Below are 15,288 nucleotides of genomic sequence, written 5' to 3' on the forward strand. Positions count from 1 at the left end.
AGGCAGTGGTCTATAGGCCACTTCCTTCTACCGCTTCAGTTTTCCACAATAGAATGTTTTTTTTTCAACAGTAGCACTGGTTTCTTTGAGGAACACTGACTACTTTCAGGAATACAAATCATTTAGTTTTTAAATGCAATCGCTGAGGTGGTGGTCTGCTGTCCATTGCATGCCTCCATCCTTGTGATTGCTGCCTGTCATAGGGAGTCACAAATTGCAACCAGCATAATGAATGTTAATTAGCCAGGTTGTTTTGTGACCCCCCTCCCCCCCGTGAATCGGTATTTTATGAACTGACCTATACTAATATAGGCTGGTTCGCAAAATACTATTCTGTTCGCCAAATGTTGGTGCTCAATTTGCAACCACTTTTTGCGAGTGGAATAGCAGTTTATCAGACTCCTAATTTCTTTGCCAGTTAAATCACCCACCTATTACCAAACACAAGAACAACAACAACATCAGACCTATCGGCTTTTATGGCTATACCCAACTGCTGTGTTAAATTAATGTAGCACGCCCCGGTGGAATTAAAAATAAGGTATGTCCTATTGGTTTGTTGAAAGAATGGCAGTATGGTGTTTAATTAGCTCAATGTACAGTACATCCTAATAGTTTGTTAAAGGAATGTGTGTGCACCCTAGCTCTCTGTCAGCCAGCATTTAGGATATTCACCAGTGCATTAAACCTCCTTTTTAATGTTTTTTTTCTCCATAGGTCATGGAGGGAACGTCCCAACCAGATCCCCCAAGACCACAACCACAACCAAGCCAAGAACACACAATCCACATATTCCTACATTCGGGCCCGACATATGTGAAGGAAATTTTGACACCATTGCCATCTTGAGGGGAGAGATGTTTGTGTTCAAGGTAAGGGCAGCGTAAAAACAAATGATTTCCCAGTGTGAATGGAGCGTGCAGATATACAGAGTATGAGGCACTAGAGTCTATTTTAGGATCTTTGTGCTCTCAAGGGGTTGCTTCCAGATTATTTCAGAGAAACACAAACCTGCTTCCTCCAGAAGTTGCACTAGGAATGCAGCAGGAGACTGAGAATTTCAGCCCAGTTTATGTGGATTTTGGAGGTAATCTCAGAGTTCGCAATAGTGGATACAGAATCTAGATTAGGTTCTGTCTCGGAGGGTTTCCACATTTTCTTAAAGAGGGAAGAGTGTGTATGCCTCTCACACCGTCTGGAGCTCTGGCTCAGGTTTTTCTCTGGCAGTAACTGCACCCAGAGCCCATGCCACAGGGTGCAGTGACCATGCATATTCAGCACCTTCTGCAACTGTGCCCTTGATGCTGCCGCTACGAAGCTGTGGAAATGCATGGCTATTCATTAACTGAATTATAAACGTTGTGCTCATTCCTTCCCTTCAGGAACGATGGTTTTGGAGGGTACGTGATAACCGAGTGTTGGATGGCTACCCTCTCCCCATTGGCCAGTTCTGGCAAGGACTTCCTAGTACCATCAATGCTGCCTACGAACGGAAGGATGGCAAATTTGTCTTCTTCAAAGGTAACAACTGGTTTGCATGCTTGATCAACTATTCCTTTGTCACAGATCCCATCTCTCTCCAACTAGACGCCTTAAGCATTGACCTTGAGTTCTCACACAATTTTCAGGGTGCTAGTGAAGTAGCTCTGACGTTTAATGCAGATTATAGGCATTAATAAACACACGTGCCCCCTCTAAAAAAAGTCTATAGCAAAAGGGTCTCAGAATTGTCTTCTGTGCAACATAAAACAGAATAGGACAATCTGATAACGTTTTTTACAATTTTATTAACATCGACTACCTACACCGAGGTAAAACCATTAATGATCACAAGCAAGTATATCACAATGTACACCTAGTCTAGAAAAGGTGTGAGAAGAAGAATGGCTCCCCATCCTTACTGAAGGATGCACCATGTGACTCGTGCTGGATTCATTAGGAGAGACACAATAGATTCGTATTTTGCAAAGCACTACAGCAACCAGAGGAAGTGACGAGGAACAGGTCTCTGAATTGGAGGATAGCCCCCTTTTCATGCTGGCTCTCTTTGCCTTCCCGGGCTTGACAGTACAATGAGTGATGTCCAAGCAGAGAAGAGGGGAGGCTGCATCTTTGCCAAACAAACGCTTTAAACACAACTTCCTTAGGTCGCACCCAGAAATCCCCTTTGCTGACACCTATTTCTCACCAGTCAATGGATCCCTGAACACTGATATCATCTTCCACACCACACGCAGAGCTCAATGGAGAGAAACGTTCCACACTTTACTCACCGTCTCCTCCACCAGGAAAGCCGCTCATAGCCTAACTCTCTCCATCACACCATCCCCACTCTTTCCATGTAAAGCCACCATAACTATATACAATAATGGGATTGTCCTTTCTCAATCCACAGACAGGAACCTGGAACTACTAGACAACTTGTTCCCCACTTTCAAAGAGCACCTCCTCAATTCACGGACCAACACTCGTATTTCCTCCAGTCCCACCAGCCATGTCCTCACAGCTCCCACCACCCACAACACTTCTAACCTACTTCGCCAGTTAGCTACTACATACTCCCCAATCAGGGACACATCTACCACCCCTGACCTCCCATCTCCCACCCACAACAACTCTATCCCAGTTCAGCACCAGGCAGTTGTCACACACGCCTCAAACACAGACACAGATCGCTCCCCATCATACACCACTCACACCCCCACCCCCTCTACAAACCCTCGGACATCCTCACACACCATCAACTCTCCTCCCACACCTACAGCTGGCATTAACACTCCGCTCACCCCTGACAGCACAGCTCACACCCACAACACACCTAGCCTAGTCCAACACCACAACAACACGCATATCGACAAATCCCCCCTCTTATCCCCCCCATTCTCAGTCCACACTACCCTCTAACCAACCACGCAGAATACACCTCCTCTCTTAATCTATCCCCCCCCTCCCCACAACAGGACCATCTACAATCCTATTTCCCCTCCTACTCTCAGCCCCCACTACCCTTCCTGCACCCCCACCACTACTATCAGTCTTCCAGCCTACACCTTGACCCCCCCGCCTACCATTAATACCCTCCCTCATACCACCAACCCCCTCCCTACCCCATCCACACCCCTCCCGCCCAAAACCTCTCCCCTCCATAACACCTTCCTGTACACTAACACAACGCAGCCCTGCTCGAACACCAGCCCACTCTCCCACCTGCCCGCGAATTCCCTGGTCAGTCACTCACCTCTAATTGCCACCCCCACCTCCACCACTTACCCACGATGGACAACATCATGGCCACCCTCACCCAGATCAAAGAAGACATACACATCATCAAAGAACTACTCTCCACACACCCCATACACCCCTCATCCACCTCCCCTCCCAACTTGTCCCCTACCCCACCGGCTGTCTCCCTCAATCAACACGCCCCACACCGAGCGTCAAACCCTGCTCTTAGACGCAGCAACTGCCCCCGTCCCCCTCGCCGCCCCTGCAACACCTCACACAACTACATCTCCCCGCCTGGGGTGACCCCTCCCAACTTGTCCCCTACCCCTCCGGCTGACTCCCTCAATGAACACGCCCCACACAGGGCGTCCATCCCTGTTCATAGACGCAGCAACTGCCTTCGTCCTCATCGTCGCCCCTGCAACCCTTCACACCACTACACCTCCCCGCCCAACCAGTCCCCCACCCTTCCGATTAACTCTCTCACTCAACTCCCCCACACCCTTACCTCAATCCCAGCTCGCAATCACAACCGCCCGCATCGCACACACAGCCCTACTTCTGACCTCGACACACTCACCCTTCTCCGCTCCTATGACCCAGCCCCCCAAAATGACACAACCACCCCTCACCTCACCATCCCCACGATACACTCAAATCCCCTTAGACCCCCCACACTAAACAGCAGATTCTCCATCCCCAATACCCTTAGAAATGTCCCTCTCTCTCTAGAATCATCCACCACCCTCGACGCACCCCGTCTCAAATGCACTCTCCTCAACTGCAGATCGGCCTCGAAACATTCCGCCGCCATTGCTGATCTCCTCTTATCGCTGGACCTTGACCTAATCATCCTGACTGAAACCTGGCTAACTGAATCTTTGACACCTATAATGGACATTCTGGTTCCGCCCAATTACCTCATTATCAGGCTCGACAGATCAGGCAAAATAGGTGGGGGAATCGCATGCATCTACAGGAACAACCTCTCTGTTCTGAAAGTCAATTTCACCTCCCTACCATCCCCAACATCCTGGGAATACATCTGCCTCGACATTATCAGTGAGGGCAAACCGATTTGCTCTCTTCACAGCATTTACCACCCACCCAGGGACAACTTCACCTTTTCCCAACAAATCATGGATATGATCTCAACCAATGCCGGACGGCAGCTCACCCAAATATACCTTGGTGACTTCAACCTCCACTGGAACGATCGCAAGGACGCGGTGGTAAATAGTCTTAAAAGTTTCCTCGATGCCCTTAACCTCACCCAAATATGCAACAGCCCGACCCACGAGAAAGGTTCTATACTCGACCTGATCATCTCCAAAGAAGACTCTATCCAACTCGAGTCCATCCAACCCTGTGACTGGTCAGATCATCATATTGTCACATTCTTCATCAATGAAAAAGTTAAAGTTAACCCGGCTCAATTCCCCAAGCCCAAAGTCTGGAAAAGAGACATGAAAAAACTCAACCCAGGCTCTTTGCCCCCTAACAGTTGCAATCTCCTACGCCCGCCGACTGGCGCTACGGACGTTCAAACCCTGACTGACCAATATCTCAACGCTATGACCTCAATAATCAGTGAGGCTGCACCTATGCAGCTAAAAAGAGTCTCTACTAAAATCTCCAATCCATGGTACAACAGGAGTCTCAATGAGGATAGACGAGACATGCGAATGGCGGAGCGTACCTGGAGATCAGCGCCCTCTGCAATGCACCTAAAAGATCTGAAGAAAAAGAGAAACGCCTACTTCAGGAAAATAAAACGCTCAAAATCAGACTTCTTCAGCCTCCAGCTCGACCAAGCAAAAAACCGCCCGAGAAAACTGTTTGAGCTAATCAAATCACAATCCAAGGGTCAACCCCAACCAGTCAACACTGTGCGTGAGGCACCCTCCTGTGAAGACTTCGCTGCTTTCTTTATCCGAAAAACTGACAACATAAAGAGCGATCTCCTCATCGACGCAAGCCTCTACTCCAAACCCCAGTGCCTAGCACCCACTGAACCAAAAAACAAGGCTACATGGTCAACCTTTGGCACATACTCGGAAAAAGAAATTGGCAAACTGCTCAGCACCCTGAAACCATCCAATCACCTCACGGACCCCCTTCCTGCTACCGCAGTAAAAGACTTTACCCCGGTGCTTCTCCCGCTCTGGACCAAAATTATCAACAGCTCTCTCCAACAAGGAAGCATACCTGACTCCCTCAAAGTTGGTCTAGTCACACCTCTACTAAAGAAACCTACAGCCGACCCCTCTGACCTCAACAATTACCGTCCCATTACCAATATCCCCACTCTCGCCAAACTGCTGGAAAAATGCGCACAACTACAACTGACTAAACACATTGAACAATTTGATCTCCTTAACCCTCACCAGTCAGGCTTCCGAGCAGGGCACAGTACAGAAACTGCTATGACTCACATAATTGACGACGCACTTCAAATGCTAGACCAAAACGACACCTGCCTCCTCATCCTTCTTGATCTCTCTTCAGCATTCGACACCGTTAAACATGAGAATCTACTAGAACTACTAAACACAAGAATGGGTTTATCTGGAACTGTTCTCAAGTGGTTCACTTCCTTTCTTCATAGCAGGTCGCAGAAATTCAAGAGCAACAACCTGATGTCCTCGCCAATACCTGTAACGCTAGGCGTCCCCCAAGGATCCTCGCTATCCCCAACTCTGTTCAACCTAGTCATGGAACCTCTCACTACCCTGCTACAAGCATCCAATGTACACTTTCACATGTACGCTGATGACACCCAACTTTATCTCAAACTACAGTCCCCCAAAGACATTTTGCTCTTGAACACAACGATCAGAAGCACCCAATCCTGGCTTGCCGATAATCATCTCAAACTCAATGCCCTAAAAACAGAGTTCCTTCTGATCTCACCTCCTGCGAAGATCTCCACCACCCAAATCTGGCTTAAACACCTAACCGCACTCAATGTCCAACCCACCATCGTGGACTCCGCAAAATCTTTAGGCATAACACTTGACACCAATCTCAACATGCAGCAACATATCAGCAAGGCAACAAAGGGAGCAAACTTCCAGATCAATACTCTGAGGGAACTCAAACCTTTCCTCCCAACCAAAGACTTCCAAACAGCAGTACAAGCACTAGTCATCCCCCGAATTGAATACGGCAGCATCGCCCTCTGCGGACTCCCCCTAACTTCAACCGCACCCCTAAGAGCTTCTCTAAACGCTGCAGTGAGACTCATCACTGGATCAAAAAAGCATTCCCATATCACCCCTGACTTGAAATCCCTGAATTGGCTGCCTTTTGAAGCCAGAATTCATCTGAAAATCGCCTGCATGACACACAAGGCGGTACACCTAAACTCACCCGGCTACCTCGCTCAGAAACTGACAATCTCTGGCGGAGCTAGAAAGACTAGAGGCACAAACAATCTTCTGCTGAAACCTCGAAGATTCCGGAAGGAAAAAACATATAAGCGCTCCTTCTCAGGAATGGCGCCTAGGATCTGGAACTCACTCCCTCCCGAAACCAGGCTTATCTCTTCCACTACACTCTTTAAAAATGAAGTAAAAGCTATCCTCATGGCTAAATACACTTGAACTATTATCTCGAACTCTGGTAAGACTATGCACCGATCTGTACTACATGTTTGATCCCTTTGCTTATTTGTATTGTTATCTTATTACCCACTTGATTGGCATTGTAGCCACCTACTTATACTGTTTGATCTATTGATATATCTGTCTGACTATGCTCCCTCATTTACCCTTCTTTGTAAAGTGCTCTGATATCTGCAAAGATCTTGTCCGCGCTATATAAAACTTTCAAATAAATAAAACCCACTGGCAGTCTCCATTGCCATGTTGGAATATCATCTGTGATTCTCAGGGAAATTACTTGCCTGTTGGTTCCATACAAGTGGCATCTACTGAGTATATTTTATGTTTTCACATATGAGTCTGTTTGGTCCTTGACTTGTGACAGCCCTCAGTCACTGGCAATGAAGGGGTTAGGATGCATCACATGGAGCTTGGTAGGGCTCAGGATGAAATCAAGTGATTGACACTTCAGGGGAAGATGGTATGACACCTCCTTATTTGACTTCCTCCTTGTACATGCTGATCTTTTTTTTACGTGGATCTTGGATGTTCTACATGCTATTTAATGGAAGACGAAACCAGCAGTAAGTATGCATGCTCTTACCAGGCTGTGCACACTTGAACTTCTATCCTGCCTCCGCAATGATGAACCCGACATGCAGACCACTTCCCAGAAGTGAGGAATATCAGTTTAGGAATTGTCATATCTACCTGGTTATATAGTCCAATAGACATACCCAGATGATACAACTAAGCAGTCCAACAGCGTTCAAATTGAGAGGGTGGATGAGGGGGTCTCTCTCAGGAGGAGTAGGCCCACAGAGACAGTTTTCAAAAGGCTGACTCAATCCGATAAACGATAATTCAGCCCGGAGCACTAAATGCAGCCTTCCTAGAGGTGTTCCAATACCCTGTTCAAAAACGCTGGTACAGCTCACTGATGTACTGTTTGGAGAATATTCTTCAAACAGGAAGGCTATAAGCTCTTGGTCTAATACACCTGGCCAATCACACGCTCATATCATGCCAACTTACCAGAAGCCCTACCCAGGAAGCCTAACGGGCCATCCTCCAGTTTAGAGGATGGTTGGTCCCTTCTAGGCTACGTCTGACACTGACACCTAATGGGGCCAGCACCAGTATGTATATTATATTCCGAGTGAATTTATTTAGCTCTTAACCCTGAAGAAACATTTTAGGAAGTTTGCATGCTATGCTGGATCCCAAGATTATTGGTTACTTTAGTGACTTTTTGTTAGTGAGTTTAGTCTTATGTTCTCAATAGTAAAGCTTACATGCTTTTCCAGAGCTTGTGATAAAATCGGAGGGAGTTGGATGTCAACGCTATCAGGGATGGAAGGTATGTTAGTTTGTGAGAATGACTGGTGAGGAGACAAGAAAGGCATGGGGAAATGTTGAATATGGAGAGACTATAAGCAAGTGACTACCAGTTTGTGAGAATGAAGGAGTTATGGACAATGGGTTGAGACCTGGGCAATTCAGATAGGTGTATGTATATATATATATATATATATATATATATATATATATATATATATATATAGAAGTGCACCCCAGGGGGTATAAAGTTGTGTGTAGAAACTAAATAAGGACACACCGTTTCGAACAAAGTTGAATAAGGAGGGCATAGCGTGCAGATGAAGATATGTAGTTGATGATCATAAATTACATTTTGTTTGTTGTAGTTATTATACCATGTAATGGTAGGAAGCTTCTTGAGTATCATGCAACCATGAGCAGGTGATAGAAAAAAGACGAGCATTTGGGTGTCTGATAGTACTTTTATTTGACATTTAATTGTACCATTATACAGAAACCAGGTGAGATGAAGATCTTTTGGCAGGTAGGATTGATAGTTCTTCCATAAGATCTTATCAAGTTAGCTTGAGCTTCTGTTTACAGACCGAACAATCTGTTCGAGGCATGTGTGGCTGTAGATGCACATGCTTAATTAGTATAATATCGTGATCTAGTGTTGGGCTTGGAATTGTGCATGGTTTTTTTTCTGCAAAGAAAGTCTTTTGAGTCACGAAGTAGAGTGACTCCTAGTCTTGCTGGCAATGCACATGGGCATCGACTCTGTTGTTGGATTGTTTTCTTCCGCTGGCGGGTTTGGACGTGTGCTCCTCTGATCTGGTTTGACACCGTTGTCATTTGTCCTTTTCATAACTTACCATCTGTATTGTTTTCTAACGCAATTCTTTTCAGTATCACTCTCTCCATTCGTTGGGGTAACTCTAATCGACCATGGCCCCAGCGGGACTTTGCTATCGCAATCTTCGAAGTCGAAAGGCTCAGCATCTAAAGTCCCTGCAGCAAAGGTTGCATCGGAGCCAAAATCATACTCCTTTTCACTTACTAATCCAAAACAGTGGAATCTGTGCTTGAACACATGCAGGAGGAAGAAGACTTATGCTACAAACATCTCGTCATTCAACTGGACACTGGCCGTATTCTGGCTAGACCTCCTCATTCTGGTGCACAACCAGCAAAGAGACAACTTACTTTTGAGGAAGCTTTGGACATACAAATGCTACCAAAGCACAGAAAAAGACTGACAAGGCAACTAGCACTGTGCATACCATCCCACCACCACCACCACCTACTGCGCCACCTTCATCTCCTACATCAGCATCTTAGTCCCCAGAGGGTTCAATTCATTCTTTCCAGGGGGATGGAGATGACGAATATCAGTACTTCTTTCCACCTCAAGATGAGCTGTCGGACACTTATAACATGGACCCACCTACAGACACAGACCCGATCTTTACCAAGCAAAGCCGTCTCCCCCAGATGACACCACTACCTACCATGACATCATAGATAGGGTGGATGCATATCATAAGGTTCAGCTCCACACAGAAATACTTGAGGAAGATGTTTTTGTTTGAGACCCTCTCATCTAGCCAACGCACGGCACAGTATCTGCGGATGCTTAAGGATATGCGTAGACACACATCTGGCATCTTTAAAGACCCAGTTAAAGCACTTGTTATTACTGCAACGGTCAATTAAAAAGTACTCCCTTTTCCCCCATTGACCCTAAATACATTAGAGGCCAACTCCCTTCTGACCCTCTGGTAGTTGCTGCAGCAAGCAAACTGGCAAAAGTGCAAACATCTGAGAGTCCCATACCAGACAAAGAAAGTAAAAAGATCGATGCGGCAGGGAAAAGGGTGGCTGCTCAGGCTGCCAACCAATGGAGAATTCTCAGCTCTTTTGGGCTGCTCTCCCACTATGCCAGAACAGATGAAGGAGCTCATCCAACTTCTCCCTGAGGAACTTAAAAAAGGGAATATGAGATTGCCTCAAAGAATAAATTAATTGAAAACACCTCCATTCGTTGCACCCATGATGCAGCCAACACAGCAGCAAGACGCATTCATTCTAGTGTACTCCTCAGGCACTATGCCTGGCTTAGGGTTTCAGACTTCAAACCAGATGGGTAAAAAAATATCATTGCACTTCCTTTTGATGGCGAACACCTCTTTGGCCCTTAAGTATACACTCTACTCGAAAATAAAGAGAAAAAAACAGCTAAAGCGATGGGAGCATTGTAAAAATCATCACATTTCGCTGCTTTCCCTTTCACGGAGGGACAAAATCTGCCCCCACTGATCTCTCATCCTCTTACCAACTTTCTCAGCCACAGAACACCTCGCCCAGGGGTTACTACAGAGGCTCATATAGGGGTACTAATTCCAGGGGCAAAGACAAGGGTGGTTTAACCAAACCCTCCACCCCCCTCCACCAAACCCTGACTTGCCAACCATCCCCCAACCGCATAACAACAGTTTTGAGCAGACATCAATGGTTCTTTCCTGCCTAGCAGAACATTACCGCCAACGATTGGATGTTGGACATTATCCAGAATAATTGGCTGGAGCTTGCTTCCACACCTCCAAACATTCCACCTCACAAACACAAACTCTTTCTCACAACATCAACAATTGTTCAAGGAGGAAGTTCAGGCACTTCTTAAAAAAGGGGCTATATAACCAGCAAGGCACTAGAATCTATTCACTCTACTTTCTTTTCTTATTCCCAGAAAGTATGGGTCCTTAACACCAATATTGGACCTCAGACCCTTAAACCGATATACCCTCTCAGCACTTTTCATATAGTCACGCTTCAAGATGTCCTCTCATTACTACAACAAGGCAACTTCATGGCAGCACTAAACCTCAAAGTTGCCGATTTCCATATTCCTATTCACATGGCGCATCGCCAATACCTCTAGTTTATCATAAACAACCACCATTTCCAATTCAAGGTACTCTCATTCGGGGTCAAAACTGCCACCAGGGCTTTCACTAAATATCTAGTAGTAGTAGTAGTAGTAGCAGCAGCTCACCTGTGCAGACAAAACATACACGTTTTGCCATATTTAGACAATTGGCTAATCTTCCTACTCACTCAGGGCACTATAAACGTACTCCATCAACTAGGATTTACCATCAATGCAGTTGAATCCCATTTCCAGCCTCTCAGAATTACTACCCTGTTTAGGAGCAATCCTCGATTTTCAGAGATGTATAGCCTATCCCACTGCTGCCCGGATTCAGGCGTATCAAACGCTTATTCATCTGTTCCAGCCTCATCAGCATATAACAGTCCGTATAGTCATGCGCCTCTCCAGTATAATGGCTTCGTGCATAGGCATAGTACCTCATGCCGGACTCAACAGTCGTCCATTGTAGGAGTGCTTCGAGCACCAATGGTCTCAAGCGGAAGGCCAATTGAAAAATATTGTGTTGGTCAGCCATCAACCTTGCAACTCTCTACAATGGTGGAACACCCAACAATCTCCTAAAAAGGCTTTTCCTAGACCCAGTTCTGCAGAGAACCATAACAGATGCTGGGAAGCGCATTCACAACACCTCACTGTCTATGGACACTGAACACTCAGCCAGAAACATCTCCATTTCAATCACCTGGAGACGCTAGCTGTTCATCTAGCACTAAAAGCCTTCCTTCCGCACTTCACTGGCAAGGTAGTCTTGATCAAAACAGACAACATGACTGCCATATACTATCTCCAAAAGCAACTAGGTACAAGGTAGCCTTGGGTCTCTCACCTAGCCCAGACCATTTGTAAATTCATGTGTTAGAGGAATACTGCAAGGTCGACAATGCTCCTCTTTATTCTGGATTCCTGTAATTAAAACCTTCTTAGAAGGTCTTAAGAATTATTCCTCCTAGGGTGCCACTGCACTCCTTACCGCCTCCTGTTTTTATCCTGGACAATATCAATTCTGGTAGCTAACACTTTACTCAGATGTGTCAGTGAGCTTCAGGCATTAACTTTAGAAGAACTCTTCTTCCAAATACGTAAAGATTGGGTAGTATGGTATACGCACCCCAAGTTGCTTCCAAAGGTGGTGTCTCAATTCCACCCTAATCAATCTATTGAATTGCCAGTAGTTTCCCCCCAATCTGAATCAGTTGCGGCATGGATGCTACTCACTGTAGATGTAAAACAAGCCCTTCTGTATTATATTGACAGAACCAAGTCATGTAGGAAACGCAAGTCTTTGTTGCTTTTTCAAAACCGCACCAAGGAAAGGCCATTTCTAAATCAAGCATTCCACGTTGGATTGTTAAATTATTATAACATGCTGTGCTAAAGCTAAAAGAACTTAACCTATCCCTTCTAGAGCTTACGCCACTCATAAAAAGGTGATTCAATGGCCTTCCTAGGAAATATTCCTATAATTGAAATATGTAAGGCCACTACATGGTCCGCACCACATGCATTTACATTACTGTGTGGATGTTCCGGCCCAGCAACAATCCAATGTTGGCCAAGCTGTTCTATGTACACACTTTCAAATAACTGTAACCCCACAGGTTAGCAGCCGCTTATTGAGGAGGACTGCTTTTCAGTCTATGCTAAGCATGTGTATCAACAGCCACCCATGCCTCCAACTGAAACTTACTTACCCAGTAAACCTCTGTTCATGGCATGTAGTGCTGTAGAGTCACATGTGCCCACCCTCCTCCCCGGACACCTATGTGCGTTGCAGTTAAGTTCATAAGTTATTACACATTTAATTGGACATCTCAATATACTACGCTATGCTTCACATTCCATCGTCACCTGCCTTGCGGGAAAACAATCCAAAAATGGAGTCGACACCCATGGGTATTACCAGCCAGTACACTGGCGTAACGAAAATTGAGGGGGCCTCCCTGCACGGTGCGAAGAGGGGCCCCCTCCAGGCCCAATTAGGAGCTCTCTGGCCAGAGTGCAGTGCCGAGGGGGCCCCTTGGAGCTTGGGGCCCCCCCGCACTGCAGGGGCTGCGTGGGCCTGTGTTACACCCCTGCAGCCAGAGGAGTCACCATTCTACCTCGCGACTCAAAAGACTTTCTTCGTAGATTAAGAATTTGCACACTATATGGCGGGATTATGCTAAGCATGTTATTCTGCAGCACTACATGCTGCAAACAGATGCTTAATACGTAAGTAAAATTGTCCTCCTGGTTGTGTGTCCTGTTTTGTAGACGACATATCAGGGTATCCATGATGACCAGGTTTGGCTCTTAACAATTTTCCTAATTTCCAGATGGTTGGCTATGGATATTGTTTTGGCTGGGAGGGAACTCCATAATTTGACAGCCTACTGAGAAACCAGTGCCACCAATTGTTTTATTTTTGTTAAGTGGAATGATTGACTCTTGTATTAGTTGAGAATGTAAACTCCAAGGTTGGGAGTACTTGACGATTTTCACCCATGGTTGCATATTAAGAGTTGGTAATTGAATTCTGAGGGGCTGCATGCATTTAAGGGCTCTGAAAACGAGTCGACTGGTAAAACAGAGCAAGTTATAGAAACACGTTGAATATAATTTCTGTAAAGATGCTTTACCAGGAAGCACAGAAAATTAGCAGCTGGATTTATCATTGTCCTCTTTCCACCCCTACAGGGGACAAGCACTGGGTGTTTGACGAAAACGCCCTGGAGCCTGGATACCCTAAGTCACTGAAGGAGCTTGGGAGGGGTCTGCCCAGTGACCGGATCGATGCCGCCCTCTACTGGATCCCCAACGGCAAGACGTACTTCTTCCGAGGCAACAAGTGAGTCGTTTTGCTGTTGCAAGACTGTTCTTCCACCTCCTTTTGTTCTCGGGGCGCAGTGGTGATTGGGAAGCCCACCTTTCATGCTTAGAATAAAACACTCCAGCATCCGTGCTAATAGTGGCACAGTGTATGTTGAAAAACATTTATTTCCATAACCTGCTTCTTAGTACATGCATTGGGACCACAGACATATAGACAAGATTGCTATTATGAGAGTTGCTATAAATGTGAAAAGTACAAACATTTCTACCATCATTACCAAAAATATGGTTCCTATCTCACACACCCTATTTTTGACAGTACTTCGAGAGCATAAAGTAAATTAACGTTGCCTTCGGGGATAATGTTGCATTTGTCTCATTGCATAATCAGACTTCAGTTGGATATGCACAATGTAAGGGAGCGCCTTTCTTTTCCCAATGAAAACATGCACTCCATCAGCTGAGCTCAGTTGAACTTAGCTGTTGTGTGGGTGTCCAATGTCAGTCTAAAAAAGAGACACCAGCAACGTGTCGGGACTCTGACTTCTTTGTGGACAGCTCGAGTGCAAAAGTCTCTCTAAACTGAATGGTCAAATATCAGTGTTTATACAACAAACTCACTACTGCCTAATCTGGACGATTATGAGCGAAAAGCAAGGCAGAATCTTGGTGGGAAAATGCTGCCAGACCAGGGTTCCGAATATGAGTCACCTCTTGCTCACATACAATCTCTCTATCTTAATGTGTCTACCTGGCGACCTGGAGATGTAGATATTCAGGATATCTTGGCCAGACTCGCATCTCCTATTCTGCTGATATTCTAAGTCAATGTGCCTGTGTGTTTCATGAAGTATGCAGGCAGCTTGTTTGAAGCATTAAAAATGGAGTGTGGCTCGGGAATCTATATCGCATTGCTCTCCAGTCTGGTTAGAACATCCTTTGCTGCCAGTGCCTGCCAGGTGCTGAGAAGTCCCCCTTCTCTTAGTCACCCCACACCAGTTAGAGCACCACTTGCTGGTGGAGCCCTTCCAGTATGCGCAAGCTCTCTCCCCTAATGCTGGAACGCGTGCCCCTGCTGCCATTCCACTCCCAACCACAGAGAGAGCACACCTAGCTATTAGGGCCAGGGCAGACGTCTGTTACTGCTCCACTTTCTTCCTTTGCACTTTGAATGACTCCTGCCCTGGTGAGAACACTGCCTTCTGAGGGCATCTTCTCCTATTGATGCCCGTCTAGGGAGAATGCTCCCCACCACTAGTATCTATCCTCTCTAAGGGATGAGTGTGTACCTTACTGATTTGGTGAGAGCACCTCTGCTGTCACTACTACCCCCACCCTGCCAACAACCGCTTCTTCAGTCCTCGCTCTTTATCC

At 46.0% G+C, this 15,288-nt stretch overlaps 1 protein-coding gene across 1 annotated transcript in view; it reads left to right on the plus strand.

The window, feature by feature from the left end:
• Nucleotides 1-15,288, plus strand: part of MMP14 (matrix metallopeptidase 14) — an 88,145-nt gene that overhangs the window by 69,039 nt on the left and 3,818 nt on the right. Inside the window, exons 6-8 of the mRNA XM_078644876.1 lie at nucleotides 718-872; nucleotides 1,383-1,521; nucleotides 13,780-13,930. Of these exons, the coding sequence (XP_078501002.1) occupies nucleotides 718-872; nucleotides 1,383-1,521; nucleotides 13,780-13,930 (445 nt within the window). The remainder of the gene's footprint in view (nucleotides 1-717; nucleotides 873-1,382; nucleotides 1,522-13,779; nucleotides 13,931-15,288) is intronic.

The sequence above is a fragment of the Lissotriton helveticus genome, chromosome 5_1, assembly GCF_964261635.1.
Source record: "Lissotriton helveticus chromosome 5_1, aLisHel1.1, whole genome shotgun sequence".
Classification (NCBI taxonomy): Eukaryota; Metazoa; Chordata; class Amphibia; order Caudata; family Salamandridae; genus Lissotriton; species Lissotriton helveticus.